General features: G+C 37.7%; 2 protein-coding genes across 7 annotated transcripts; both read right to left on the bottom strand.

Annotated features, from left to right (window-relative positions):
- Nucleotides 1-6,622: 6,622 nt before the first annotated feature.
- Nucleotides 6,623-19,140, bottom strand: cip2a (cellular inhibitor of PP2A). 4 transcript variants are annotated; one of them, XM_046877682.1, is made up of 22 exons: nt 18,853-19,139; nt 18,523-18,644; nt 17,520-17,667; nt 17,056-17,168; nt 16,665-16,759; nt 15,282-15,378; nt 15,052-15,174; nt 14,814-14,959; nt 14,435-14,510; nt 13,240-13,467; nt 11,331-11,490; nt 10,947-11,118; nt 10,723-10,822; nt 10,476-10,594; nt 10,025-10,199; nt 9,011-9,085; nt 8,679-8,789; nt 8,250-8,446; nt 8,042-8,155; nt 7,511-7,593; nt 7,183-7,301; nt 6,623-7,095 (listed from the first exon to the last, which is right to left on the bottom strand). In XM_046877682.1, exons 2-22 carry the CDS (start codon nt 18,622-18,624, stop codon nt 6,943-6,945), a joined length of 2,706 nt encoding a protein of 901 aa, XP_046733638.1. In that variant the 5' UTR covers nt 18,625-18,644; nt 18,853-19,139; the 3' UTR covers nt 6,623-6,942. The 4 variants fall into 4 exon arrangements, with proteins under 4 accessions (XP_046733638.1, XP_046733639.1, XP_046733640.1 ...); XM_046877683.1 differs by having other exon boundaries at nt 9,011-9,079; nt 18,523-19,140; XM_046877684.1 differs by having other exon boundaries at nt 10,723-10,825; nt 10,977-11,118; nt 18,523-19,138.
- Nucleotides 19,141-19,610: 470 nt separating this feature from the next.
- si:ch73-264p11.1 (uncharacterized protein LOC100000923 homolog) lies at nt 19,611-24,780 on the bottom strand. 3 transcript variants are annotated; one of them, XR_006928965.1, is made up of 5 exons: nt 24,403-24,779; nt 23,040-23,103; nt 20,986-21,148; nt 20,755-20,884; nt 19,611-20,569 (listed from the first exon to the last, which is right to left on the bottom strand). XR_006928965.1 is itself a non-coding variant. In XM_046877689.1 (5 exons), the coding sequence occupies exons 1-4, from the start codon at nt 24,543-24,545 to the stop codon at nt 20,841-20,843; spliced, it is 414 nt and encodes a 137-aa protein (XP_046733645.1). In that variant the 5' UTR covers nt 24,546-24,780; the 3' UTR covers nt 19,611-20,569; nt 20,809-20,840. The 3 variants fall into 3 exon arrangements, 2 of the variants coding, with proteins under 2 accessions (XP_046733645.1, XP_046733644.1); XM_046877689.1 differs by having other exon boundaries at nt 20,809-20,884; nt 24,403-24,780; XM_046877688.1 differs by lacking the exon at nt 19,611-20,569 and having other exon boundaries at nt 20,727-20,884.
- Nucleotides 24,781-27,196: the final 2,416 nt, after the last annotated feature.

Here is a 27,196-nt window from a genome sequence, read left to right on the forward strand (position 1 = left end):
TGATTTCTATGAAGTCACCCCAGAGTCCTGATCATTCGGCTGCTACTGTTTTTATATTTGATATTTATTCATAGAGTCGCTTTATTTATTTATATGTATTGTTTGTATCTTCTGTTTTTAAAGAAAGTAGAAATATATTTTCTTAGTCACCTGATCATCCTGTCATCCTTCTAATGCTGCAGAAGCAAAAGAAAAACTATGACTCACAATAACCTTCTATAACAGTTTGGTATGTGATCCTTGCAGGAGGAGGGGGGGGGGGCTTGATGGTGGGTAGAATTGATGGTAGAATTTCTGATGAAATCATGCAGAAACTCACTGATGTTGTTAGTCGTTGTTGTTACAGAAAATGTTTGTTATCTACTGTCAATTTTATTTTTGAAAACATTAATAAATATAATGGTGTTGAAAAATCATGGCGTTCTGTGTTTCTGTCATTAACTCATTTCCATGGACAGAATTAGAGAGAAAAAAATTCATTAAACAATGACCTCATATTTTCTATCCATTTATGTTCGTATTTAATGTTTATCATTAATGTGATTCTATTTTTTTTTATCTGTTTTTTCATAAACTCACTGATTGATTCATTAAGAAAATAGTTTTTTTTTAAAAGAATGTAACCTGGTTTGGAGAACTCTGGTCCTGGAGCTCATCACATGGAGGAAGTCGAGAGATTTATGCGTTCAGTATAAACTGTCGTGATCAGGAGTTTCTGAAAAACTCACACTATACCATTTTAATGCAACAATCTGATGAACAAAAAATCCATAAGCACATTCCAAAATCTGGTGGAACATCTTCCCAGAAGAATGGAGGAAGTTAAACGAGCAAATTGGGACTAAATGTGGAATGAAATGCTCAAAAATCACATACCAGACTTATGACCAGGTGACCTAATACTTTTGGTTATATAGTGTATATCTAAATAAATAAATATTATAATAAATATAATTCAGAATTCGAGCTGGTTCACCACACCTTCATCTCACCATCGCTGGAGATCGTGTTCCATAAATGGTTTAAAGAGAGCACTGATATTTATTATACAGAATATAATTACTGAGATTTTATACTCTATATAGTTTTATATTTCATAATAAAAGTAGGACTTCATTCCGTCCCCCACAGCGTTATCTCCAGTGAGTTAATCAGTGTTAGTCTGATAGAACACATGACCTTCGCCTCGAAATGCAATGCCGTAAAACTGGTCCGATTCCTTCATTCTTTTTGACAACAGGAAATTAATAGAATAGAAAAAAGAAAGTAACAATCAGTACTCAGTGCTCAGGAGTTCTGAACATCATGAAGCAGCAGATTTGGACGTTTGTGCTGTTTTGGTTGATATCACTGAGCACCGGAGCGGGTGAGTAGAACCTTCAAACTGTATTAGATGTTTCTGTGTCACTGTCAGTGAGATCATCAATCAGCTCCAAATAACACACGGAGTTTCTCATTTGTCTGATGAACAACTGAGAGAGAGAGAGAGAGAGAGAGAGAGAGAGAGAGAGAGAGAAATTATTTCTATTAAATATTCTATAATAATCTGTGCTGTCTATAAACTGAAACTCCTAAAAAGGGATTAAAAATCTCGAGATTAAATATGAATTAATTCTATAATAGGAAAATAATCTTTCTTTTTTTCTCTCTTTCTTTCTTTTGTTTTTTGTTCTTTCTAGTTAAATAGTATTTAATTAAATTTCTACCAAAGTTTTGAAATTTCCTGAACTTTGACACGAGTGAGCAAATGATTTATCAGAAATGGATCATACACACACACACACACACACACACACACACACACACACACACACTATGTGTCATATCTATGAAATGAGTTTGATTCTGTTTCGAGGTGTGTGATTGATACTTAAGCCCTTTGGTATGATGGATTTGTTTGCTGCATTCTTCACATTCTCAGGGTTTTTACTCGTCAGTCTCCTCCCTTTGTTTTGTGTAGAACATTAAATCATTTTGTTGTTCTACTCATGCAGACATCACAGTGACCTGCATCTCGACCAGCGTCCCGACCAGCGTCTGCGTTCTGCCCTGTACATCCCCATATAATGGAGTCATCCACTGGGAAAAAGATGAAAAAATCGTCCATTCCTTCTTCAAAAAAGCAGATCAACTGGCGTACCAGGACGCCGACTTTAAAGACCGGACGTCTCTGTTCCAGGATCAGATCCCTCAAGGAAACATCTCACTGATGCTCAGAAAGATCAGGCCTAAAGACGAGGGCAGATACAAGTGCTACACCGCAACGGACTCTGATAACAAGGAACAGTTCGTCTTGCTGAAAGTCAGAGGTACGAGACATGGAATAAATCAGTGTGTGTGCTGCTTTTATAGTAAAATAATCAAGGGTGAGGTGAAATATGGTTCTGTCACAGCACGGCTTTTATTCCTCCTGTGCTACTTCTACACAAATCCGGATTAATTTAAAATGCCAAAAACGCTCCGCATCCATCACTGTTTCTTTACTTTCTGGCTGTTTGACACGTCAAATATATCCGTTTTTGTTTTTAAATGGTGAAACATCCAGGTGTTGCTGATGAAACGCATGAGATTAGTTTGGGAGTACATCTAAAAAAGCAGATCTTTTGGCAGTTTGGTGCTCTGGAGAACTGTGAAGTGTCTACATCCTGCCGAGAAGAAAGGACCTCAGGGAAGCAACATTTCTAAACAATCCTTCTCGCTGCATTTGCAAATCGTTTGGAAATGGCCTTATAACCCTCTCCTGACTGTTTCTGCTCATCAGTCTATAAAGGGTCCTAAGACCATCTCCAAATGACCTGACATTCAGTGTTCAGCGGTGCTATGGATTGTTTTGAAATGTAGAGCCTTTAAGAAGGTTACTAATTTTTCAGTATTCTGCCAAAATGCAGCTGAAGGTCAAAGTATTTAAAGGAAAACCCTCAAAGCTACATCAAGTAACCTTCATGCCTCAGTAAGTATAATAATAAGGTCGAGAGCAAGTCCAGCTTTCCTTCATAAAGTATATGGAGCATGACACAGGTTTGCCAAACTGCATCTGAAGAAACCACAAAAAGTTCTCAGGTTCTCATCTCAGGAGATGTTCGGTTACACTGTGAAAACCGAACACAGTGTATTACTACATCATGATCGCGATGGTGGAGGGATGATCACTTGAAAAAGTCTTCTGATATTCTTTTGGGATTTTGGAATGAGATTTTTGTTCTTTTCTTCAGAAACCGTGTCAACTCACCATACATTCATGATTAAGTAAAGATATTGAGATTTACAGACACGCCCACTTTGTCAATCGTTGCTTTGATATTTGCTGATGATGTTTGAACCCTGATGAAAGTTTCACTTGAAACTAAAGTTCTTATTTTTAATTGGTTCTTATTTTCTGTTACGATTCATGAAGATCAAACCAGTCATAGAAAAGTGAAACTTGTCAGTTAGACGAGTGAGATTGGATGGATTGGACTCGTGGTGTTATGGAGCAGGGTTTTATGCTTTAATATTTCATGAACCAGGAGATTGAAGATTTTTTCTTCCCTTCGCCTTCGTTTGTTATTGATTCATGTGTATCTTTTTTTAGTGCCACTTAAACAGGTGGATTTAAAAAAGACAAATGAAGGAATTTCCTGCGTTGCAAAAGACATTTACCCGAAACCCGGTATCTCCTGGTACAGAGATAAAAGCCCAGTAGAGTCTTTTGTAAAGACAACTGTGGATAAAGAGGGTCTGTTCTCAGTGAGCAGTGTTTTCCCCCAGTCTGTCACAGAAAACACCACGTACATCTGCTCCATCAACACCGAGGAGGAGATTTTTACTGCCAGCCTGAGAAAAGGTAAATATCTCATCAAACACCTCAAAAAGCCTCATCCAACAGAACGTGCAACATCTCAAACACCTCAACACCCAATCCAAGGTTTCATCCCACACCCCATTAGCACCCCATCCAAATCATCATCAAACACCTCATCTCAACACCTCCTCCAACTTCTTATCATCTCATCCAACACCCAGTCAACACAACATCCCATCCAACATCTCAACATATCCAATACCATCAAGCACCTCATCCAACACCTCCTCTAACTTCTTATCACCTCCAACACAGCATCCAATACCATCAAACATCTCATGTTGGATGAGATGTCCCATCCAAACTTCCTCAAACACCTTATCTAATGAACCAGAGCAGTTTTAACAATCATGTTCTGGTTTTGCAGAGAGGGCTGAGATTTATCCAGGACAGGACGCCACTATTCACTGTCCTGTCTCTAAGGAAAACGCTGGAAACATCACTCTGTGGTTTGGTGAATCTTTTATCAAGCTGAGTTACAGCCAAACAACACAGCAATCTACCATTAAAGATCAGTGGAGGGGGAAAACGCTGCACCTGGCGCACGACGGAACTGTTACAATACACAACCTGGGGAGCGCTGAAGATACAGGAACATACATATGTGAAAGAACTACTGCACAGTCCAGATATATGGTGGAAACCTCATTGAAGATTACATCAGGTGATGTTCCTCTTCAGTTCCTTTCATTAATAATGTATAAAATATGCAAATATCAGCTTGATATTTATATTTTAAATAATTTTACTGCACTATAATGAAGATTATTGTATCTTTATAACAGCGAGTCACCATGTTGGTACTGGAGTTGGAATTGCTCTCGGTGTTCTACTTCTCATAATTATCATAGCTGGCGTAATATTTTGGAAGAAACGAGGTAAAAAAGAAGAAAAAGGTGAGGTCACTTCCTTTTCCTGTAATGTGGACAAATCTAATATTTAATCAAATCAAAGTTAATGACAATATGGTAATTGTACAGTACATTTGCTGAGTATTGAGTCAGAAATGTAAAAATAACTCTATACTGCGACTCTACAGGACACCGAAGTCTTATATATAGATGTTGTAGTGCGCTGTTTGTAATTTCTTGCACTTAGAAAGAAGAAATTTAACTTAGAAAGAGAGAATTCTATAAAGTACAAGTGTTTAGATCTTTCCACTCTACAAACAACAAATACATTCATAAATGACTGCAGAACTGATGAGTTATAAAGTGTGTTATCCATTATGGTGCGCTAACAGTCCTGATCTTATTCTTTATAGCAGCAAAAGTTTCTACAGAGGGAAAACCAGCGATCAGAGAAAACCACTGTGAATTAGAAACACTCCAATCGAGTTAACTGGAGTTATATTTGTTGATTTTGTATGACTGTGCATGAAGGAACCTCAAGCGAATAGTGAAAATAGAGAGAAGGTGTTTCCATGTCTCTATTTGCCACCAACAAGGGCAAAAGAAATCCCTAAACATCTCAGGGCTGTGACCACTGACTGGAGTTACCTGAATGAAGCCAGGACTCAGATCCTCTCCTAATTCTATTCATCTTTTGATTAGAGATGATTTATCAAAGTTGAAGGTCTGTTTTTTTTTTTTTTCTACAACAAATATGCCATAAACTAATAAATAATAATAAACAGGTAAATATTGTTAATGCACCCGTTTCAGCGCACAAAAAAACTATAACTGATATCTTTGAAATGAGTTTGAAAAGTGCTTTGAAGTTTAAATTTTTTTTATTGTTTATGAAGGAACTTCAAATGTGTATATAATGTAAAGATAAAATTATTTTTTATTATATTTGTGTACATTTAAGTGTAAACCAAATAAATTCGTGTTTATAAACAGTGTGCTTTTTATTTACAGTCTGCAAACTTTAAAAAAAGAAAGAAAAAACCTCAGAGCAGAAAGATTTCTACTAAATTCTATGATGGCCATCAGAAAGAGAGTTACAGAAACGAAAACAAGTAAAGCCTGTTTATTCCATCATTCCAGGCCTGCTTGTCAATCATCAGCTCACTGAATTAAATAGAAACTGCACTTTCACAGATCACTCCTGCACTACAACACAATAAATTTAGCAGAGTTTGACCTCAAAAAACGACCACTTATTTCCATAAAAGTTTTATTCCCTATTTGGGGTGTGCAAACTTTTGCACTCAACTATATCCAGTACTTTTGGCGGATTTTTCTTCAGTTTAATTTTAATTTTTTTTGTATCATAAAAAGGAGTTTACAGGTCACCGTTGCGCACAGTGACACCTACTGGCAGGACATGTAATTGATTCTCTCAATGTTGGAAACAGGGATAAAAGTTAAAGATGTGATGCATCGATTTTTTTTAAAAAGTGAGCATCAGATAGAAATTGCCATTGGTCACTTTTATTATTTAGTAATTGAACAATAATTGGTGAACGATTTTCTCTACATTGATTGATTTCTTGTCGCTAAACTGTTTCTCGAGTCACATAGAATACAGATTCACATGGCAGAGGCAGAGCTGCATCTTCCTGCACACAGAACAGGAAAAGAACATCTGGATTTATTTCATCTTTTCATTTCGCACTACAGAGTCCTGTTTGTGAAAAGACCATCCGTTAGAAGTCAGTAGGCACGTAATAAAGTAAATAGATGATTTGACGTCAGTCTAAACAGAAGTTTGTCTGTACCCTAGTGAATTGCGGAGCATCTTGTTTTTTTCCACTGCATCGTATCGCATTGTGTTGAACTGAACCGAAATCGGATTCCGCTGCATCGTAATAAATCGTTTTGGAATGCAGAGAAATTAATGAAAAGTTCATTTATTTATTTAAAACGTGATAGGGGAGAGGAGTGACGTGTGGGAATAGGACGAAAACAAAACACACAAAAACGCAATAAGTTACCTGGATCTTAGATTAAAAAAATGTTTTAATTTAAATGATTTATATCAGTTTGTATTAGTAACCCGAGTTCATCATGGGTAGTGTGTGTGTGTGTGTGTGTGTGTGTGTGTGTGTGTGTGTGTGTGGCAAGTGTCTTTCAAAGGGTGCCATTACTTTGGCAATCCATAAATCTGGCTATGTATACAGTGAGAGTGTGTGTGTGAGTGTGTGTGTGTCTGTGTCACAGAGAAAGGTTGGCTGTGGCGTCGCTCTTCAGTTTGCCGCTGCTCAGGCTGTGGATCATGGCGATCATCTGCGTGTGCTTGCCCAGCTCCTCTTCCCTCTTCTGCAGTTTGGACTCCAGCTGAGATCTTTGCAGCTCCAGAGACGAGGCCTGCGGAGGAAAACCGCTCGAGATGATCCACAGAAACGCTACGACTCTTTCATACAGGTGTTTAGGATAAACCTTCTTTGCTCCCACCTTGATGCTAGCATCCTTCCTGGCCTGCTCGGTTTTGGCGAGTTCCTTCCGCAGTGTGTTGATGTTCTCCTTCATTTCTTCAGCCTGCTCTTCCTGCCTCCTTGCCTCGGCCTGCAGTTCTGAAATAGACACAAAGCAGCAGTTTTTAAGTTGAATGCAGATGTTTCAGATGAAAAAATGAAGTGATGGTGAAGGTGTCAGGGCTGCATGATGCATTTACAGCGTTCATCCTTAGTAACGGCCTGGTCAGGGTCACGCTGCTGACTCTTCTACAGTCACAGCTTAAAGAAAAACCGTTCGGGATTAAATCATACACACGTTTCCTCACCCGCTATAGTGTCACGTTTCTCCTGCATTTCAGCTTCCATCCCGGAGATCTTCTCCTCCTTCTGCTGCAGCTCTGACGACAACCTAAATGTGAAATTCTTACGTTTAATCAGTCAAATAGAATAATTAATTATTTTGGCTGTTACCAAGCAAAATAATACTATAATATAAAAAATTTAATAGTTGTTTTTTTGAGAAACGTTTTGTGCGATACTGATTAACGTACACATTTTCTTCTCCATATCTTGAATGAACTCTAAACGTGCACATGTCCAACCTACTAGACTTCATCACGTCATGTGTGCGTAGGTGTTTATATAAAGTATATCTATATTTATATATATTTTACACCCCCTGGATTGTATGTGGTCATTTTCTCCTCCAAAACAAGAAAGCTGAAGATGTGAAAGGTGGTTTTATTTTTGCCTCTTTCGTGGTTAAAGTTTTTTTTTTTCTTCTTCATTGTATTTCCTATAGAACCTCATGTTTCACACAGCAGTGTGATGGAGATTTTTGGTGACCACTGACTGACCTCTCCTGCTGCAGCCTAAACCCCTCGTTGCTCTTCCTCAGGGATTCGGCCTGTTGCGTGAGGGAGATGTGGGTGGCCTGGAGCTCCTTCAGCATCACTTCACTCTTACTGTACCTGGAGATGAACCAAGGTGGCACCGTTATTGAGTCCAGAACGTTAAGGTTTTGGCAACCTGAGAATTGTAAGAGGTACTGTAGGAGTTTCTGACCTGCTTAGCAGCTGGTTGTAGGTGCTCTTCAGGTTCTGGTGTTCGTCAGACACGGCCTGCAGACGGCTGTTGTGCTGTAGGAGCTGCTGACTGTCGCTCTTCAGCTTCTCCACCTCCATCACCTGATCGCTCAGCTCAGCCTGGAGATCTTCTTTCCTCCTCTCAGTGTCCTTCAGCAGAGAGGCCAGCTTCCGGGCCTTCACATCAGACAGACGTGAGAATGTATGCATGTGTGCAAGTGTGTTTGTGTGCGCATGTATGTGTGTTTGTGTGCGTATGAGTAATAAGACAACTGTTATGCGGTTTTAGAAAAAAACTAATAATTGAGGCTACGTGAGATGTGCATCAGAACAGTGTGTTTTAAAAAAAGGTGTGTATGTGTAAATGTGTGTGTGTGTGTGTGTGTGTGTGTGTGTGTGTGTGTGTCACCTCAGCCTCAGCCTGTGCTCTCTGACAGCGGTACTGAGCGATGAGACGATCAGCTTGAGACAGAGCAAGAGCTTTGGCCTCCAACAGGTCCTGCAGACGACCTTCTTTAGACTGTACACACACACACACACACACACACACACACACACACACACACACACCGCCCCCCACACACACCCCACACACACATTAAGTGAGAGACAAAGAAATTATGAATCATACAGAAACAAATTCATGTATAATCTAATTTCCTTGTAATTTAATTAATTACTTTTTTAATAAATAGTTTTGATAAACTTTTCTACAAATATCTGAGCTGTAAGGTTACATACGGCCAGGGCGGAGATTTTCTGTTCGTACACGTCGATAATCTCAGACATATGAACATCTTTGATCTGCTCCTGTAACTTAAAAGAAGAGCAGAATTCTATTAACCAGACACAGGAAGTGTTTCTTTTCATGAGTTCACCTTATCTTATCTTATCGACTCAAGCATATACAACTACTACTAGACAGGCAGGCAGACAGACAGACAGACATGTATAATATTAACGATCAGCATTAATAAATGACTTTTTATTAATTACGATATAATCTGTAAAATTACAGAGTAAAGGTTACAAAATCCCTCAGGTCTACAATAGAAATATCAATATAAACAGGAGGACTTTTTTAACCTGACATATATACAACATAAAATATAAAATACAAATTGTTTATTTTATTATAATTCATAAAAATAAAAATTTATTTCATTTTCATTTGGAAGAAAAAAAACTGAATAAATAAAGTTCAATTAAATAGTAAAAATAAACATACAAATACATAAATTACATTACGAAGTGCATAAAAACAGTATAAAGTAAGTTTTTTTTAGAAAGTAAGACGGAATTAAATTATGATTTAGTTTTTCATCTTTTTAAAGAGAAAAAGACCGAACACATTTCAGGCCATGAGGTTATGTGATAGACAGGTGTGATGCGATTAGAGAACAGTTAATGCTGCTGAGGATGGCGCCCCATCAAACATCTAAAGACCCATGAGGATACTGAGCGGAGTTAAATAAAGGATCTGTACTGTAATCAATATAAACAGTCTGCTATGATGGCTTTAACAATGACCTTTACAATAATCTCAACAATGAAGTTCACCATTCGGTGTTGAGGATGAGGACAATAATGCACACCTACTGGCCAATCAGATTTCAGAATTTAAACGGTGCTCTAGTGTAAATTCCCAATAACGTCCACAATATTATTTATTTAAAACGGTCCATAACTGCAAACAAACAACAATGTGATCAAGCGAATAAAAAAAGAATGATAAGTAAATGAAAGTAAATGAACCTGAATGCCGCTCTGCAGTTTCTCGATGAGGCTGTCGATGTTCTGCCGAGACGGACTGTTCGGAGCGAAGTTCTTCACCGCGGGGACTCCGTCCTCCTGAACGCCGCTGCCTCTGACGCCCAGCTCACCCTCGCGCTTCCAGTATGCGTTATTCGCTGCGATGCTTTCTCCTAATCTGAGAGAGAAACAAACACAAACATTATGAGTATACGTGTGTACACAAAGTCTAACAGCCATATTCCTCTTACAGAATAGTTTAAAAGAATCATTATTCTTTTATTTATTATGTACACTATATTTATATATATATAAAAAATAAATGTATGATTATAAATTTATGGGAAAAATTTATGAATTAATAAAAATTCTTTTTTTCTACACTTTTTTGTAAAAAAATGTCTTTCTCCCTCATGATGTCTCAGTCATGTCCTCGATCTGCTCGTGCACTCACATGATGGCGGGGAAGTCAGGCAGCGGAGCGGCTTCGAACAGGACTCGCAGCGCTGCATGAACTCGCCCTCGGTGTCGGGACGTGAGAGCCTGAGACAGAGGCGTCACCATGCGCGGGTCCTGCACCAATCACATTCAGTATTCCATACACGCTGCATAAGAGCTGAACACACACACACACACACACACACACACACACACACACACACACACACACACACACACACACACACACACACACACTCTACCTGCAGGATCCGGTAAAAGCAAGTCTCCATGTCGACTACGTGCTGTTTGAGATGGCTCATCAACTCCAGAGTCTTCAGTACCGTCTCACAGCACGTCTGTCTACAGGATACAAAGACGAGAACAAAAAAAGGCAAGTTCACTTGTTTTCTTTATTTTCTTCCTGCTCTGAATTCTGCCTGCTAATTGGTTGTTGTTAATTTTTTTTTTGCATTAAAATCACTTCCTCAAGCTGGATGAAGGACGTTTAGGACACCTGAGCTGAGAGCTGGAGTCCGAGCATAACGGGGTGACGTAGTCCTGACCGTTAAACAGTAGAAGCTCCACCAGAGACACGCAGAGCTCCGAGTTCACCTGCTTCGCCACCAGAGTCTTCAGGAAGTCGTCACCACAAAGCAGTGTGTGCGTCAAGGGTTTTATAATTACATTCGTTGTCACTCAGGACAGTTTTATTATAATTGACATGTAAGAAATGAACACCCAGTGTTAAAGGAACTACTATGTATAGCTGCGGTAAAGTAAGTGATAACAGGCCACGATGAATATACACGAAAAAATATAACTATAACCAAATAAATAGAAATGAAAAAGACAAGATGGTAAAAGATATCAAGCAGGAGGTCAAGCACTCGCCCCGCTCTGGTGCAGTGCCTGTGGAGCAGCTCGTCTTCTGAGCTGAGGTCTGGAGTCTGCAATAAACTCGCCAGGGCTGGGAGGAGGAGCTCCAAAAACGAGCGAGCAGAACCCGACTGCGAGGAACCAATCACCTCCTGAGGGAAAACAAAAACACAAGAAGTGTTTGTTACACAGGATCATTCAGAAAGAATGCAGTAACGGGGGGATTTATTTACGTTACTGTTATAGCGCCCCTTTTGGCATTAAAAACATACTACAAAACAAGTATATGTAACATTTAAATTTAAATATCTTTAAAAAATTACAAATTAAAATGTTCTGTTTTTATTATCAATTGCAAAATATATGCAATAAGCTAATTAAAACATTTCTGCTGATCTGATATATGTTATTAATTATAAAAATATAAAGCTCAATTTAAAATTTTTAAGTGCAGAGATGTAAAAATTGCTTTTCTGCTTTGTTTTGCTGAATTTTTTAAAGAAAAATCTATTTAAATTTAAATAATTTTTGTGGTATGATATAACATCCAAATGTATGAAATTAGATCAACATATATTGACTTTTTCCTTCCCATATTAAACAACTACATTAAATTGAGAATTAATATCACATTTTAGAGTTTTTATTACTTTATTACTAACATAAAAACCTCAAAATGTCATAAGTCTTCAAATATTCTAACTAACTGAATTATAATAAAATTTTAGCTGGAATTTGACTGCAGGTTTGTCAGTTGAACTCCTGTAGTTTTCCTTACAAACTTTTTTTCCTTAAATTTGCAGCTACTCATTTAAAAACAATTCAAAGTGAATAAAAATCAATTCTTTTTTTAAACGTTTCAGCAGAAAACTTTACTCAGCAACGCTTCAGGACAATAAATTGCATTCGATATTGGGTTTTTATTTGTGCGCAGTAGACTGAGACAGAAACCACAGCTTGTGTTGTGGCGAGGTTTTAGGAAACGAAAGCATGTTTAGATGATGACCAACCATCAGTTTCAGTGCACGGAAAAAAACACTTTTATAGCAGCGTAAAGTACATAAATTCTGTTAACACAGGAAATATATATATAAATATTACACATTTTTATATATAAAGAAAATAAGCAGGTGGTCGTGCTGAAACGCACGTCGTGATCTGCACAGATCAACTGCGATCAGTAACTTCTGCTTTGGTAATGCCATGCATTCGCATGAAATCGTTTCAACATTTATTTCCATCCAGAGTTGCATTAATTTCTAACCAAGATCTTGTATTGATGATGGAGAGTCAGACCACTGCATAAAGTCTTCTCCAGCACAATCCAAATTTTCAAAGGGGATTTTCCTTGAGCCATTTTTTGACAATATGGGCCTGATAAATCCTGGCATTGTCCTCATGTGCCATCAGGAAAGAAAAAAAAAATCCACTGATGGACAAAACTGACTTTTTTTTTGCCAATAAAGCACTGCTGAACCAAGATCTGACCTTCTGAAACAACCTCAGATTATAACACTGGCCCACAGGGTACGTCATCCACCTCTTTTCTTAACCCTGATCCTCTTATCAGTCTGAAACAGGAAATGAGAAGCTCCTAAGGGTTCAAAAACTTGTTGTAGCTACACATGACACTGGTGAGGAGTGTGAACTCAGGTGTGTGAACTTTATGCCCTGCATTTGTAAAATGACAGATTTTAGGGGAAACAACAAATCAGCCACAAAGCGGTGCACCACTCGCAAAAGCAGCTCTGGCTGCAAGTCACTACCGAGCTCCAAACTGCATCGAGATGCTTCATCACCACCAGGTCGGTCTGTGTACAGCTTCATGAAACGGGTTTCCGTCGGTCGAGTGCACATGATAATGAAAGAAAAAAAAAACATGATTGATGTTCCTTACACACCTCGAACAGCTCAGTGAAGAGCTCCAGAGCGAGCAGGCAGCACCGCTCCGGTCCCTGTAGGGGGCGCGTGGCCCACTGAAGCAGCGCCAGGCCCGGCTCCGCCCCCCTGGACTGGGCGGGGTTCCTGGTGGCAGGCTGGAGGCGAGGAGCGGCGGGTTTTAGAACCGTCTGACAGATGAGACCACGCAGAGCTGGGACTGAGCACAAAGAAACGAGCAGCTCCAGAACCTGCGCACACACACACACAATAAACATACACACACACAATAAACACACACACACACAATAAACACACACACACACACAATAAACACAATACCTTAATAAATATTCGGGGTGTAACAGTACATGTATTTTGGTACAGGGATTTCACTTCAGTTTTTGCACTTGCGCAGTGTCACTGTATTTTTATTTACTTATTTAAATGTCGCTGTGGCTGCTCGCTCCGTTACCGCAAATACCATTTGTAGTGCTCTGTGAAACTCAGATTTTGTTTTGAGCATGCACGACTCGCCACGTTTTTACGACAATCTAGCAATATGGCATCTTTTGCTTTTTATGTACAGTTTCTGAGACTTCTGCACATCGAAAGGAGTGAATGAAAGGATGGAAGGAATGAAGACGTTTGTTAAAGTCTGCTGAAATAAGCAGAACAGTTAAATAGAACATTTCTTTTGAAAATGTTATATTAAATGTAAAACACAAACACATAAATACACATCTGTATTACCCACATGGAGTCTAACAAATCTTTCTTTTTGTATTTTTTTGGCTTTTTGTATAGTTAATGAATTAATTTGTGCCAATTTAATTGATTACTCAATTTAATCAATATAATAAAAAGTGTATTGCATTGATTGATTATATATATATATATATATATATATATATATATATATATATATATATATATATATATATATATATATATATATATATATACTTTTTTTTATATATATTATTCAATATTATTTGATATATTAGTAAGCAAGCAGGCGTTTTATTTCACATTGTTTTTAAAACTGGTGATTCAAAAATGTTAATAAAGTGCATTTATAAAAAAGCACAAGCAATTTTATGCTTTGTGTTTCTCCCACCAACTGCACTGAAAATAAACCGAACAATGTTCCGAACAGTAAATTATGTGTACCATTATATACATATGATTATATTATTTCTCCTTATGATCAGTCACCTTCCCTGCTGTATCCGGGTCTTTCCCATGGAGAAGGCCAACCACCTCGCTCAGACACACGGGGAGGTGTTTATAACTAAACACACAAACACACAATTTCAAATTAAACATTTATAAACAAAACATATAAACACGTTATGTTTGCTATATTTTTATAGGTTAATACATTTTTTATCTTTTAAATAAAATGTTATTAAAATAATACATGTTTAGAGCAACATCTGACGATCATTTTATTTGTCATATTGTATGTTATTAATTTAATACAAAGTTTTTCATGTTTTCATGCCAGATTAGTTTGTTACCCATTACACACTAATAACACGATAATAGGGTTGTTATGAAGCACCAGTGGAGTGTTGTGTCTGCTGGAGCCTACTTGGTGAGATAATCAGCGATCTTGGCGTTTTTTAGCAGATCCACCAGCAGGTCGACGGCGTAGTTCCTGGTCAGGGTCCCGTCTCCGTTCACTGTGATGTTGAAGATGAGCTGGAAGGTCTGGTGAATGTTCTTTGCGTTGAACAACTAAAACCGCGAGCGAGCAGAAACAGAAGGTGATGGTCAAAACCGCAGTGTTGCACACGTTAAGATCATGCAAGAGACGCCTCAGAAAGTACCTTTTGTCCCACTTCCTCGCTGAGGGTTAGGCTGGATAGAATCGAGAGCGCAAAGACGACCACGGTGAGGCAATTGTGACCGAGAAAGTTAAGCAAAGCTCTGTAAAAAGCTTTAACATTAATCTGGAGAGATTAACAAAAAGGTTTTTAAAAGTTAAAAATGAACAACTTTGGAAATAAAGGGCGGGTCATATGTTCAGGGGTGGGGGTGGGGGTGGGTTGTGTCCTACCTGAGATTTAATGTGCACCTGTACAGACTGATTGTGTCGACACAGATTAGCCATGAGGCCTAGGCACGACTTGGTGACATCATCATTCTGAGACTGGCTACAAGAACAAAAATCAGACAGTGAGTCATTATCCGACCTAAAACCTACAGACAATGAAAAAAAGTATTTGCACCCCTTATAGATTAGCGTATTCTTAGTCATAAATCATTTGGGGCGGTGGTTTAAAAATGATTGGCACCCTGATGAAATAATCCAGCACTCAGCATCTTACTGCTAATGTCAACACAAGACCAGAGCATCATAGATCTTTATTGGTCTACATTGGAAATACATACCCGAAAAACCAGGAACCGCTAACCAGGAAGTGGCTAGAAGCTAATGATAGCACTATGGATTCTTTAGTATTTTATGTCCAGCTTCAAGAATTTCTCTTAAAAGGAAAAAACCCTGACAATTCCACATATCGAGGGAGTGAATAAAAGAAGGATGGACGAGATGAAAACATTTGTTCAAGTCTGCTGAAATTAGTAGAACAGTTAAGGTAATATCTTTAGAAAATGAAATATTAAATGTAAAACACACACACACACACACACACACACACACACACACACACATATACACATCTGTATTACCCAAATTGTTGTCTAACAAATGTAAACTATTTAATTACATTTTTGCATTTCAATCAATTTAATTTGTGCCAATTGATTACTCAATTAATAAACATAAGTGTTTTACATTCATTAGATGTATTCTATTTTATTTTTATTAAATATCCTATTATTTTATATATTATTTAACCAAGAGGACATTTTATTTAAAATTGTTGTTAAAAGATAAACTGTTGAAATGTTGATGATTGTAAATGTTAATAATGAACTGCATGTTTATTGTTAGAAGCACTATGAAAATAAAACTGAATTGAATTGAAGATAATGTCTCAGAGCGGCGTGCACAAACTGAGGACGCAACAGCAGCACTGTGGTTTTGCTTAAGTGCAATAAAGGGGACAAACAGGAAAGGGTGATAGTGAGTCTAAACCACAGACTAACTTCACATCAACATTATATAGATATATAGCAGACCACTCAAGATCATCCACACCAACCCATGGAAAGTAGATGTTTATGGAGCTGGCTTTGCGCACGGGGGCATGGTTATGCTGGAACAGCTCCTAGTTCAAGTGAAGGGGAAATGTTATGCTACCCCTCTAAAGATGTCCGGTACAATTTTGCTCTAACAGTTTGAAAATGCACCACCTTTGGTTGAGAAATTAACAAAATAAGAATTGAAACCATTAATAAACTATTGACTCATCACAATGCGTTTGTTTGTTTAGTGCATATATGCAGCATGGATTTGTGTAGATGTATATTTTACATGTTGAGCATGAGGAAGGTGAGGAGGTCATCCATGTGAGAGGCGCAGTGCAGGAGTCGGACGTTGTAAGTGAGACGCTGTAGGACCTGAAGACACTGAGAAACAAAATAATGGCGCAAATTAAAAAGAGATTTAAAAAAAAGTTGAAAAGATGTTCCAGTAATTATTTATGTGAAAAAAAATAATACAAAAAATACATTTATCTTAATGAATATTTAGTTTGGGGTAAAATTGTGGGCGGAGTCTGTGTTAATTTATTCAATAAATGTCTGATTTGAAAGTGAATTCAGGAACTTTTGTAGATCAAATTAAAGCCTGATGTGATGTGAGGGCATGTGAGGCGAGGTGAAGTGAGGGCAGGTGAGGTGAGGTGAGGGGAGGAGCGGTTTACCTGTAGCACCATCGGCTCCTCGGGTGTAGCTCCGTTACAGTGGATTACAGCCACCAGGGTCCCAAAGATGTTATAACGGCTATGGAGCACCTCTTTACTATCATCATCAGATGCTACATGCACAAACAATTCCGAGTACAGCGTAAGATTAGACAGACAGTAATATGACGAAGTAGAAAAGACAGAAAGATCAAACAGGCAAGGGAAAAAGAGACAAAGGTAAGACACAGACACAGGCAATCAGACACAGAAATCATATACACAGAGATAAGACCGACAGGGATCAGACAGACAGAGATAGGACAGACAACAATCAGACATCCGGAAATGAGACAAACGGCAATCGGAAATGCGGAAATCAGACAGACCGAGATAAGACAGATGGTAAGGCACGAGGAAGGTCAGACAGACAAAGATCATACAGTCAGATGGAGATCAGACAGGCGGGTGATTAGACAGCCTACCGAGCTGTCCGAGCAGAGACAGGACGCTCCCTGTAAGTGCAGGACTGGTGTTGGGATCTCCAGCCAGTTCCAGCAGCCCATTCAGGCACTCACTGGGAAGAACCTGTCCTGAAGATAAGATCCTGGAGCACTTTAAAACAGACACATCCTGCAGAGACACCACAGTCCATCATTCAGAGACACCACAGTCCATCATTCAGAGACACTACAGTCCATCATTCAGAAACACCACAGTTCATCATTCAGACTGCTCAGTACAGGACTAAGGCACAGGACTACAGTACAGTACTACAGTTCTACTGCACAGGACTACAGTACAGGACTACAGGACAGTAATGCGGCACAGGACTACAGGACTGCAGCACAGGACTACAGGACTGCGGCACAGGACTACAGGACAGTGGTGCAGTACTATGGCACAGGACTACAGGACAGTGGTACAGTACTATGGCACAGGACTACAGGACAGTGGTGCAGTAGTATGGCACAGGACTACAGGACAGTGGTGCAGTACTATGGCACAGGACTACAGGACTGCGGTACAGTACTACGGCACAGGACTACAGGACAGTACTACGGCACAGGACTACAGGACAGTGGTACAGTACTACGGCACAGGACTACAGGACAGTGGTACAGTACTACGGCACAGGACTACAGGACAGTGGTACAGTACTACGGCACAGGACTACAGGACAGTGGTCAGTACTACGGCACAGGACTACAGAATAGTGGTGCAGTACTACGGCACAGGACTACAGGACAGTGGGACAGTACTATGGCACAGGACTACAGGACTGCGGCACAGGACTACAGGACAGTGGGACAGTACTATGGCACAGGACTACAGGACTGCGGCACAGGACTACAGGACAGTGGTACAGTAATATGGCACAGGACTACGACAGGATACCTGATGCAGTGCTCGGTGGTGGTGGAATGAATGGAAGTGTATCGTGTACACACTCAAACCCGCGTGTTTAACGTGCACTTGTAAACTCACCTCGATTTGTTTTTGCAGCAGTGACGTGTTCAAGGCGCCTCCGTTGCTTTTGTACTGCCGAATCCCCATAAGCAGTGACTTCAGGCACGTCGTAACGTCCATCCCAGAAATCAAAATAACTGCTAATATATATTCAGTATTTATCCGAATCCAAATCGATAAGAAATTATATGAACACAGGTGACCTCTCACCCGGATCTAATTACCTCATCAGTCGGCTAGCAATGTTTACTAGCTAATTTAACGGACTAGCTTATTCACTTATGTAATTATTTAACAGAATCAAGAATTTAATCTCCTTATATTTTGACAACAAACTTATATTCTTACCCTGAACCTGCTTTATAGCACAATTAGAGTTATTTATGTATTTTATTGTTTATATAAAGCAGTGAAAAAAACTCCGTTCTTTCAGCTCGAGCTGGAAACTGACTTCTTCCCGCTTTCAACTTCGAAACACTGCTGGAACAGTCCATTGTCCATGAAGGGGGGCGTCCAGAAAAGCAGTCAACTGGAATTTAATTAAACTGTCTTTAAAAACGATTCCGCTTAACAACATACCTTTAGCAACATATTAAACATTACTTGATTATTTATTTGACTTGCATTGACTGTGTAAATGTGTATTACTAATACTTCTTAAAACCAGATCCACCCTCTGCAACCGACGACACGAAGAAATTACGTAGGAGACTTTAGCCACGCCCACACATCTGCAGCTCAATGTAAGATTGGATAATAAACAATAAATAAATAAAATATTAACTTAGTTAATTAATAAATTATTATTAATATAACAATGTAATACTAATAATAATTTTACTATTAATAACAACAACAACAACAACAACAACAATAATAATAATAATAATAATAATAATAATAATGGCAATAATTATTATATATTATATATATTATTATTATTATAAGAAAACAGGATATTCATTGAAATAAAAAAATAATTCTTTATTTATATTCTCAACCCTCCTGCATCACCTGCCTTCAAAACAGAAATAAATAAAACAATTTTATATGCAATTTATTTACAATATTATATTTATTTTAATAAGGTAAAATTATTCATCCAGATCATCTCAAACAACAGTTAATCATATTTTCATATTGTATTTGTGGCTCAGGTCGTTACAGTTAATTATAATAATATCTAAACCTAATCACATCATGTCCTGAAAAATACATTTTTCACAGTAGATAAAAGAAGATCAGATACAGCATTAAAGAAGCAGATCCAATCAGTAAAGAAACTAATAAGTAATGTTGAGGATCTGATGATGAAGCTCTGATGCTGAAGCTCTGATGATGAAGCTTTGATGAACCACTAATGTGGAGCTCAGGAGCTACTGAGCAACTGATAAACATAACCCAAAAATAAATAATTATTTATATATTGAACTTTAGCCATACAAAGAAAATCCATGATGACAAACGGAGACTGAGACGCCTACAAACTTTCCCCAACTCACTAATAATATCTCAGATTCTCTCTTTCCACACCAGAGCCTTTACACTGGGACGGAAAAATGTGTGTGGTTAACCAAAACCAACCCTGAGCAATGGCAGTTTACACACTTATACATAAGTAGGCACAATATTGAACATACACAACATAACATACACAACTGTGTCGGACGTCTTTAGATTCAGTAGCATTCAAATTTGCCTTCACTTGAACTAGGAGACCCAAACCTGTTCCAGCAGGACCTTAGTGCACAAAACCAGCTTCATAAAGATCTGCCTTTACATGAATTGGAGTGAAAGATCTCCTGCTATAGAGCTCCAAACCTATTAATTGCTTTTGGCAAGAATGTAAACAGTCCCAGTCCTCCTCACCTTCTCACCTCCATCAGTACCTGAATTTATTGTGGTTCAATAAATCTCCACAAAATCTTCACAAAATCTAGTGGAACATCTTCAGAGAAGAGTGGAGCTCATTATAGCAGTGAATGAAGACTGAATGTTCAGATGTTCAAGAACGTTCATAAAACACAGAAATCTTATGCTCAGGTGTCCACAGACCGTGGCCGTACTGTATAATGAAGATAAACAGAAAGAGCTGAGTTTTTTTCTGTGTGTAAAATGATAATATAAGGAATAAAACATGAAAACATCAAAATATTAATGTATTTATTAATGTATATATTTATATATCTATCTGTAAAACAGTTGTCAGTTAAAATTGACAATTAGACATAAACAAAAGATTTTATTTACATATAAAACATGGTTCAGGTTTACAGTATTTACACTTCTTCTTTATTTATTTACTTATTTACATCCGGCACGTCACTTCAACAGAATCACTCTGGCAGCACTTCGACGTACTCGGACGTCGGGTCCACGTCTAAGACAGGAAAAAAGAAGGACAAGCGGGAATTTAAAATAATATATAATATATACAGTATATATATACTATAAAGTGTGTGTTTGTTTTTCTTTGCTCACTTTCGTAATCCGGCTCGTCGTCTCCCACCACTGATTCCTCGTCTACCTGTTTCCTCTTCACGGCGTGACGTAGTCGACACGCTAAACCCTGATTTCTCTTTTTGTAGTGCTGAATGAGATCCTCCAGAGACTTAAAAAACCTTTCCTTCACGCCTGCACTCGCCTGGAAACAACAAACACTCGCATGTTGATTATCAAAAGCAGATGTGAGCGAATGCAGCAAAAAAAACAGACATCAAACTTAATCCGAGCAGAAAACAATGCAAAAACAATTGAGAAAAACGTAGAGAGAATCAGGCAAAAGTCGTGTGATGTACAAACAGGATCTATGGAGCAAAAGAGGTTGAAGAACAGGGGCAAGAAACGAAGCAGCATCAGAATGTCAGAAATGATATCAACTCTAAAGCTTGGTAAGTGAATGGAGGGGGAGAGTTTGTTTCCATCACACGAATTTACCAATAACTTCCTGTTCACAATTATGGTATAACAGCTATAAAACACATTCTCTCACCTCTCTCTCTTTTTCACACCCATGTTATTAATAAAAAAAAAAATCGCAGTTTTGTAAATCATAATACCGAGAAACCTTTTGTGTCCAGTAACAATACGCTTTCAGCTTCACACCAGACTGTTACAAAGCGCTGGAACTGTAGACCATACGAGTTACATACACACAGACATAAACATTCACCATAACACCATAAACATACAAACAGTTCTGGAGCATTTAACTGTAAAAAGGTATGGAAGGAGTTTCCAGTTTCCGCGCTTACAAATGTTGCATAACCTTGTGAAGCTCACTGGAATGTCGGCCAGACACGTCTCTGCCAATGTTATCTTGCTATGGATGACCAGTCTAGAATTCACAAATGCAAAAGTTTGTACACCCTTACCTAAAAATCAACATTTTGTTAAATGTTTTAAATGTTGGCGTTATTACTATCATACATACAGGGTCTGTGAAAATAGTGTGTTTTTGAGACACCTGCATGGTCCTCATGTTTCTATGCAACAAACTCAGTAAAAGTGTCTACCAGAAGAACTTGTATAAGATGGAAAACAGGAGATAAGATGTGATCAGACACAGAGGTGGAAAATTAATGGTTTGTTCAAAAGTTTTCCTTTGTATCTGTTACAGATATTTATATATATATATATATATATATATATATATATATATATATATATATATATATATATATATATATATATATATATATATATATATATTATTAATATTATTATTTTTTTTTTTTTTCTAATATTTAAAAATTCTCAATGTTCTTGTTTAAGTGTATTAATATTTCATCTTTGGCCAGAATAAATGCAGGAAGATGCTGGTACTAAAGGCTTTCGAGAAAATGACCCTGTTCTGTACGTACATTTCCACACAGTTATAACAGAAAAGAAAAGAAAATGAAGGTAAATTTAAATAAAATGTCAGACCACAAACCACAAACCGGCAAAAATAAATCGTTTTTTTGTAGAATAAGAAAAATTTGAAATAACTTTAATACATACACTTTTTTTTAAGAAAATGTACACACATGGTGATAATACTTCCTGTGGAAATATCTCACAATGTCTCTCTCTCTCTCTCTCTCTCTCTCTCTCTCTCTCTCTGTTTCTCTTTCTTGCTTCTATTCTCACACACAGCTTTCATTTCAGTTTATTCACAGCTCTGTGGTGAGCTCAAACAACATCTAACTCAAAGTTGAAGTATATTTTAATTGATTACTTTGGAAATCTGTGCATATCACTGAACTCTGGTTCCCGTGAGTGTGATTAGAGTGTGAAGTGCATCGAAAAATGTCACTTTACTGCTTCATTGCTTCGATATTTACCATTTTCTGTCATTTTATCTTTTTGTGCCTAAATGATGTCAGAAATGGCAGAGGAAATATTTCACAGTGTGATTTCAAACAACTGATCACAACTGATCGCGTAACATGTAACAGTATAGAGATTAGGAGGATCTCACTCAGTCTCACACACACACACACACACACACACACACACACACACACACACACACACACACACACCTCACTCACCTGTAAAGTGTAATATCCTGTATGGGATTGTAGGATCCTGTAGGTGTAAACCACTTTCTTTTTGCTGAAAGGAACAAATAAAGAAATGTGTTTAATGGGAAAACATGCAGCGCTTCAATTATTTAGTAATACATATAAACAAACAAACAAACAAACAAATAAATATGTATGCATTCCAAGGTTGCCACGTGCACACTTCTGGGAATAAATAGATTGATTTATTAATTGATAGATTAATGGAAAGAAAGGAAGGAAGGAAGGAAAAAAGAATTGAAGAAAGACAAACAATTATTTTGGCATTCCTTTTATTTTGCTTTCGATTATATCATTCTTTAATTAATCGGAAAAAGAACATGAAAAAAAGTAAATAAAAAATTAATTATCACTATTATTTTTTTTGCATATAATGAAAAAATATATAATAATTTATCGAGTGTCGTGTGTGTTCCACGTGGAAATAATTCTTTATTTAAAAGCCACTTTATTTTTTAAAGAATTATTTTACTTTTTCAGTTTAAATGAAACAAAAAAAGAAATGCATAAAAAATGTATATATATATTTATATTTATATTTAATATATTTATTAATCAATGCGTCTCAAACAATATAAAAAGTCCAAAAGGCTCCATGCATAAAATAAAACAATTGATAGCTACAACTTTATTTTAATTGCATAGTGCAGAGACCCAGCAACTAAATGCAGTTAAGCATCTACCAGAAGAGCAAATATATATGTAAATATATGTATATATATATATATATATATATATATATATATATATATATATATATATATATATAGAGAGAGAGAGAGAGAGAGAGAGAGAGAGAGAGAGAGAAAGCAAATGAATAAAAAAATGTACGGACACTGTTGAAAAAGTAGAAGTAAATCGTTATAAAGTCTTTGGCAGTGAGAAAATGTGCAAAAGCTGATGGGGAAAATACATTTACAATATGATTAAAAAAATTATTGTATTGTTTTATTTTATTTAAATTCAAATATTTTAAATGCACTTGACTTAAAAAAGTATAATAAACTTATTTATATACAATAACAAATCAATTAAAGAGATAAAAATGATAAAAATCTGATTTGAATGTAATTATAACTTGTAGGAATTTAAATGTATTTTGTGTGTTTTGAAATAAAGAAATAAAAAACCTAGTGATGATGAAATAACAATGTTCTTATCGATTGGTCTGTAAGTTATATCTGTAAGTGGCCTTAGGGTTGAGGAAGTTGTGGTGTACGAAGAAACTTCAGTAAAAATCTACATTTAATGGCTTCCTGTATTTATTTTCTGAAGATCTACCCTTGAGAAATACACCAAACGTTCAGTTGAGAATCAAAGGTGCACTCACTAGACGCAGAGGCACAGAGCTCCACTGATGGTCTCGCTTTCCCGGATGAGATACGATCCATCTTTTTTCTTCGCACCCAGGATCTCCTCGCATCGATCTCTGGTGATAGGACCGTGGTACCAGATTGAATTACTGTTTGCCATTATTCCTGGTTATTTCCCCTCAACTTCCACAGGAACTGCAAACACAATCCTCTTGAAGTGAACCACGAAATCAATCCTTAAAGTAAAAAACAGATCTATAAAAAATGTAAAAAGAAATAAAATAAAAAATCATCAGAAAGGTGGAAGATCCATAACTCGTGATGTTGCTACTACTGAAGCTGCCACTGAACTACTACCAAAGCACTTTGTTCTGCTGTGTGCTGCACTGTCATATTTCACACAGGAAGTATGTAAACATCTGTCTCTGTGTGTGTGTGTGTGTGTGTGTGTGTGTGTGTGTGTGTGTGTGTGTGTGTGTGTGTGTGTGCGTGTGCGTGTGTGTGTGTGTGTGTGTGTGTGCTGGTCATCGTTCCATCTTTTAAAAAAATCTTTTTTAACACACTTGAAGTGAAAGACAACACACACACACACACACACACACACACACACACACACACACACATATATATATATATATATATATATATATATATATATATATATATATATATATATATATATATAAGTTTTTGCAAATAAACATCACACTATAATAACTATATGGCACAATTTTAAATATCACAAAGTTGAAAAAATAAAAATAAAAAAATAACTCTTGTTCCTGTTTTGTATTGAGTGCAAACTTTTTTTGTGCAAAAATTTTACTTCCTTCTGAAAGCTTCTCTCTTTTGTCAGCCTCAGTAACCTCTCTGCTCGAGTAACATCAACATCCAAATAAATACAAATACATGTTTAAGTTATAAAAGTAGAGTGGAGTAGAGTACAATAGAGTAGAGTACAGTACAGTAGAGCAGAATGTAGTACGGAACTGTAGAATATAGAACAGTGCAAAAGAAAAGAATACAGTACAGTACAGTAGAATAGAATATAGAATACAATACAAAAGTGTAGACTAGAGTAATGTACAGTAGAATACAGTACAGTGGAATAGAGTACAGTAAAATAGAGTAGAATAGAGTAGAGTTATGTACAGTAGAATAGAGTAGAGTGGAGTAGAACCAAGTAAAGTACAGTAAAGGAGAGTAATAGTAGAAATGAATAGAGTACAGTACAGTACAATTTAATGAAGAATAGAGCTGAGTTGAGTGCAGTTGAGTTGAGTGGAGTGAAGTAGAGTAGAGTTGAGTTGAGCTGAGTGGAGTGGAGTTCAGTTCAGTTGAGTTCAGTGGAGTTGAGTGGAGTTGAGTGAAGTGAAATTGAGTAGAGTACAGTTGAGTTGAGGGGAGTTGAGGGGAGTTGAGTTTAGCTGAGTTGAGTTTAGTTGAGTTGAGTAGAGATGAGTGGAGTGGAGTGGAGTGGAGTGGAGGGTGGAGTTAAATAAAGTAGAGTTGAGCAAAGTTAAGTATAGTGGAGTGGAGTGGAATGGAGTTGAGTTGAGTTGAGTTGAGTTGAGTTGAGTTGAGTTGAGTTGAGTTGAATTGAATTGAGTGGAGTGGAGTGGAGTGAAGGTGGAGTGGAGTGGAGTGGAGTGGAGTGGAGTGGAGTTGAGTTCATTTGAGTTCATTTGAGTGAAGTGGTGTTGAGTGAAGTGAAATTGAGTAGAGTACAGTTGAGTTGAGGGAGTTGAGGGAGTTGAGTTTAGCTGAGTTGAATTGAATTCAGTGGAGTGGAGTGAAGGTGGAGTGGAGTGGAGTGAAGGTGGAGTGGAGTGGAGTGGAGTGGAGTTGGAGTTGAGTTGAGTTGAGTTAAATAAAGTAGAGTTGAGCAAAGTTAAGTATAGTGGAGTGGAGTGGAGGAGTGGAGTGGAGTGGAGTGGAATGGAGTTGAGTTGAGTTGAGTTGAGTTGAGTTGAGTTGAATTGAATTCAGTGGAGTGGAGTGGAGTGAAGGTGGAGTGGAGTGGAGTGGAGGAGTGGAGTGGAGTTGAGTTCATTTGAGTTCATTTGAGTGAAGTGGTGTTGAGTGAAGTGAAATTGAGTAGAGTACAGTTGAGTTGAGGGAGTTGAGGGAGTTGAGTTTAGCTGAGTTGAATTGAATTCAGTGGAGTGGAGTGAAGGTGGAGTGGAGTGGAGTGAAGGTGGAGTGGAGTGGAGTGGAGTGGAGTTGGAGTTGAGTTGAGTTGAGTTAAATAAAGTAGAGTTGAGCAAAGTTAAGTATAGTGGAGTGGAGTGGAGGAGTGGAGTGGAGTGGAGTGGAATGGAGTTGAGTTGAGTTGAGTTGAGTTGAGTTGAGTTGAATTGAATTCAGTGGAGTGGAGTGGAGTGAAGGTGGAGTGGAGTGGAGTGGAGGAGTGGAGTGGAGTTGAGTTCATTTGAGTTCATTTGAGTGAAGTGGTGTTGAGTGAAGTGAAATTGAGTAGAGTACAGTTGAGTTGAGGGAGTTGAGGGAGTTGAGTTTAGCTGAGTTGAATTGAATTCAGTGGAGTGGAGTGAAGGTGGAGTGGAGTGGAGTGAAGGTGGAGTGGAGTGGAGTGGAGGAGTGGAGTTGAGTTGAGTTGAGTTGAGTTGAGTTGAGTTGAGTTGAGTTGAGTTGAGTTAAATAAAGTAGAGTTGAGCAAAGTTAAGTATAGTTGAGTGGAGTGGAGTGGAGTGGAGTGGAGTGGAGTGGAATGGAGTTGAGTTGAGTTGAGTTGAGTTGAGTTGAGTTGAGTTGAGTTGAGTTGAATTGAATTCAGTGGAGTGGAGTGAAGGT

This window comes from Silurus meridionalis, chromosome 21 (assembly GCF_014805685.1).
Source record: "Silurus meridionalis isolate SWU-2019-XX chromosome 21, ASM1480568v1, whole genome shotgun sequence".
Lineage (NCBI taxonomy): Eukaryota > Metazoa > Chordata > Actinopteri > Siluriformes > Siluridae > Silurus > Silurus meridionalis.

Excerpts from the sequence above, each read along its gene's own strand:
- si:ch73-264p11.1 (XM_046877689.1), bottom strand. The coding sequence starts at position 24,545 with ATGGCAAACAGTAATTCAATCTGGTACCACGGTCCTATCACCAGAGAT. Across the intron at positions 23,104-24,402 it reads GCTCTGTGCCTCTGCGTCTA|CAAAAAGAAAGTGGTTTACA; the intron begins GTGAGTGCACCT and ends TGTTCCTTTCAG. Across the intron at positions 21,149-23,039 it reads CAGGATATTACACTTTACAG|GCGAGTGCAGGCGTGAAGGA; the intron begins GTGAGTGAGGTG and ends TGTTGTTTCCAG.
- cip2a (XM_046877682.1), bottom strand. The coding sequence starts at position 18,624 with ATGGACGTTACGACGTGCCTGAAGTCACTGCTTATGGGGATTCGGCAG. Across the intron at positions 11,491-13,239 it reads TCTTCACTGAGCTGTTCGAG|GAGGTGATTGGTTCCTCGCA; the intron begins GTGTGTAAGGAA and ends GTTTTCCCTCAG. Across the intron at positions 8,156-8,249 it reads TACAACCAGCTGCTAAGCAG|GTACAGTAAGAGTGAAGTGA; the intron begins GTCAGAAACTCC and ends GTTCATCTCCAG.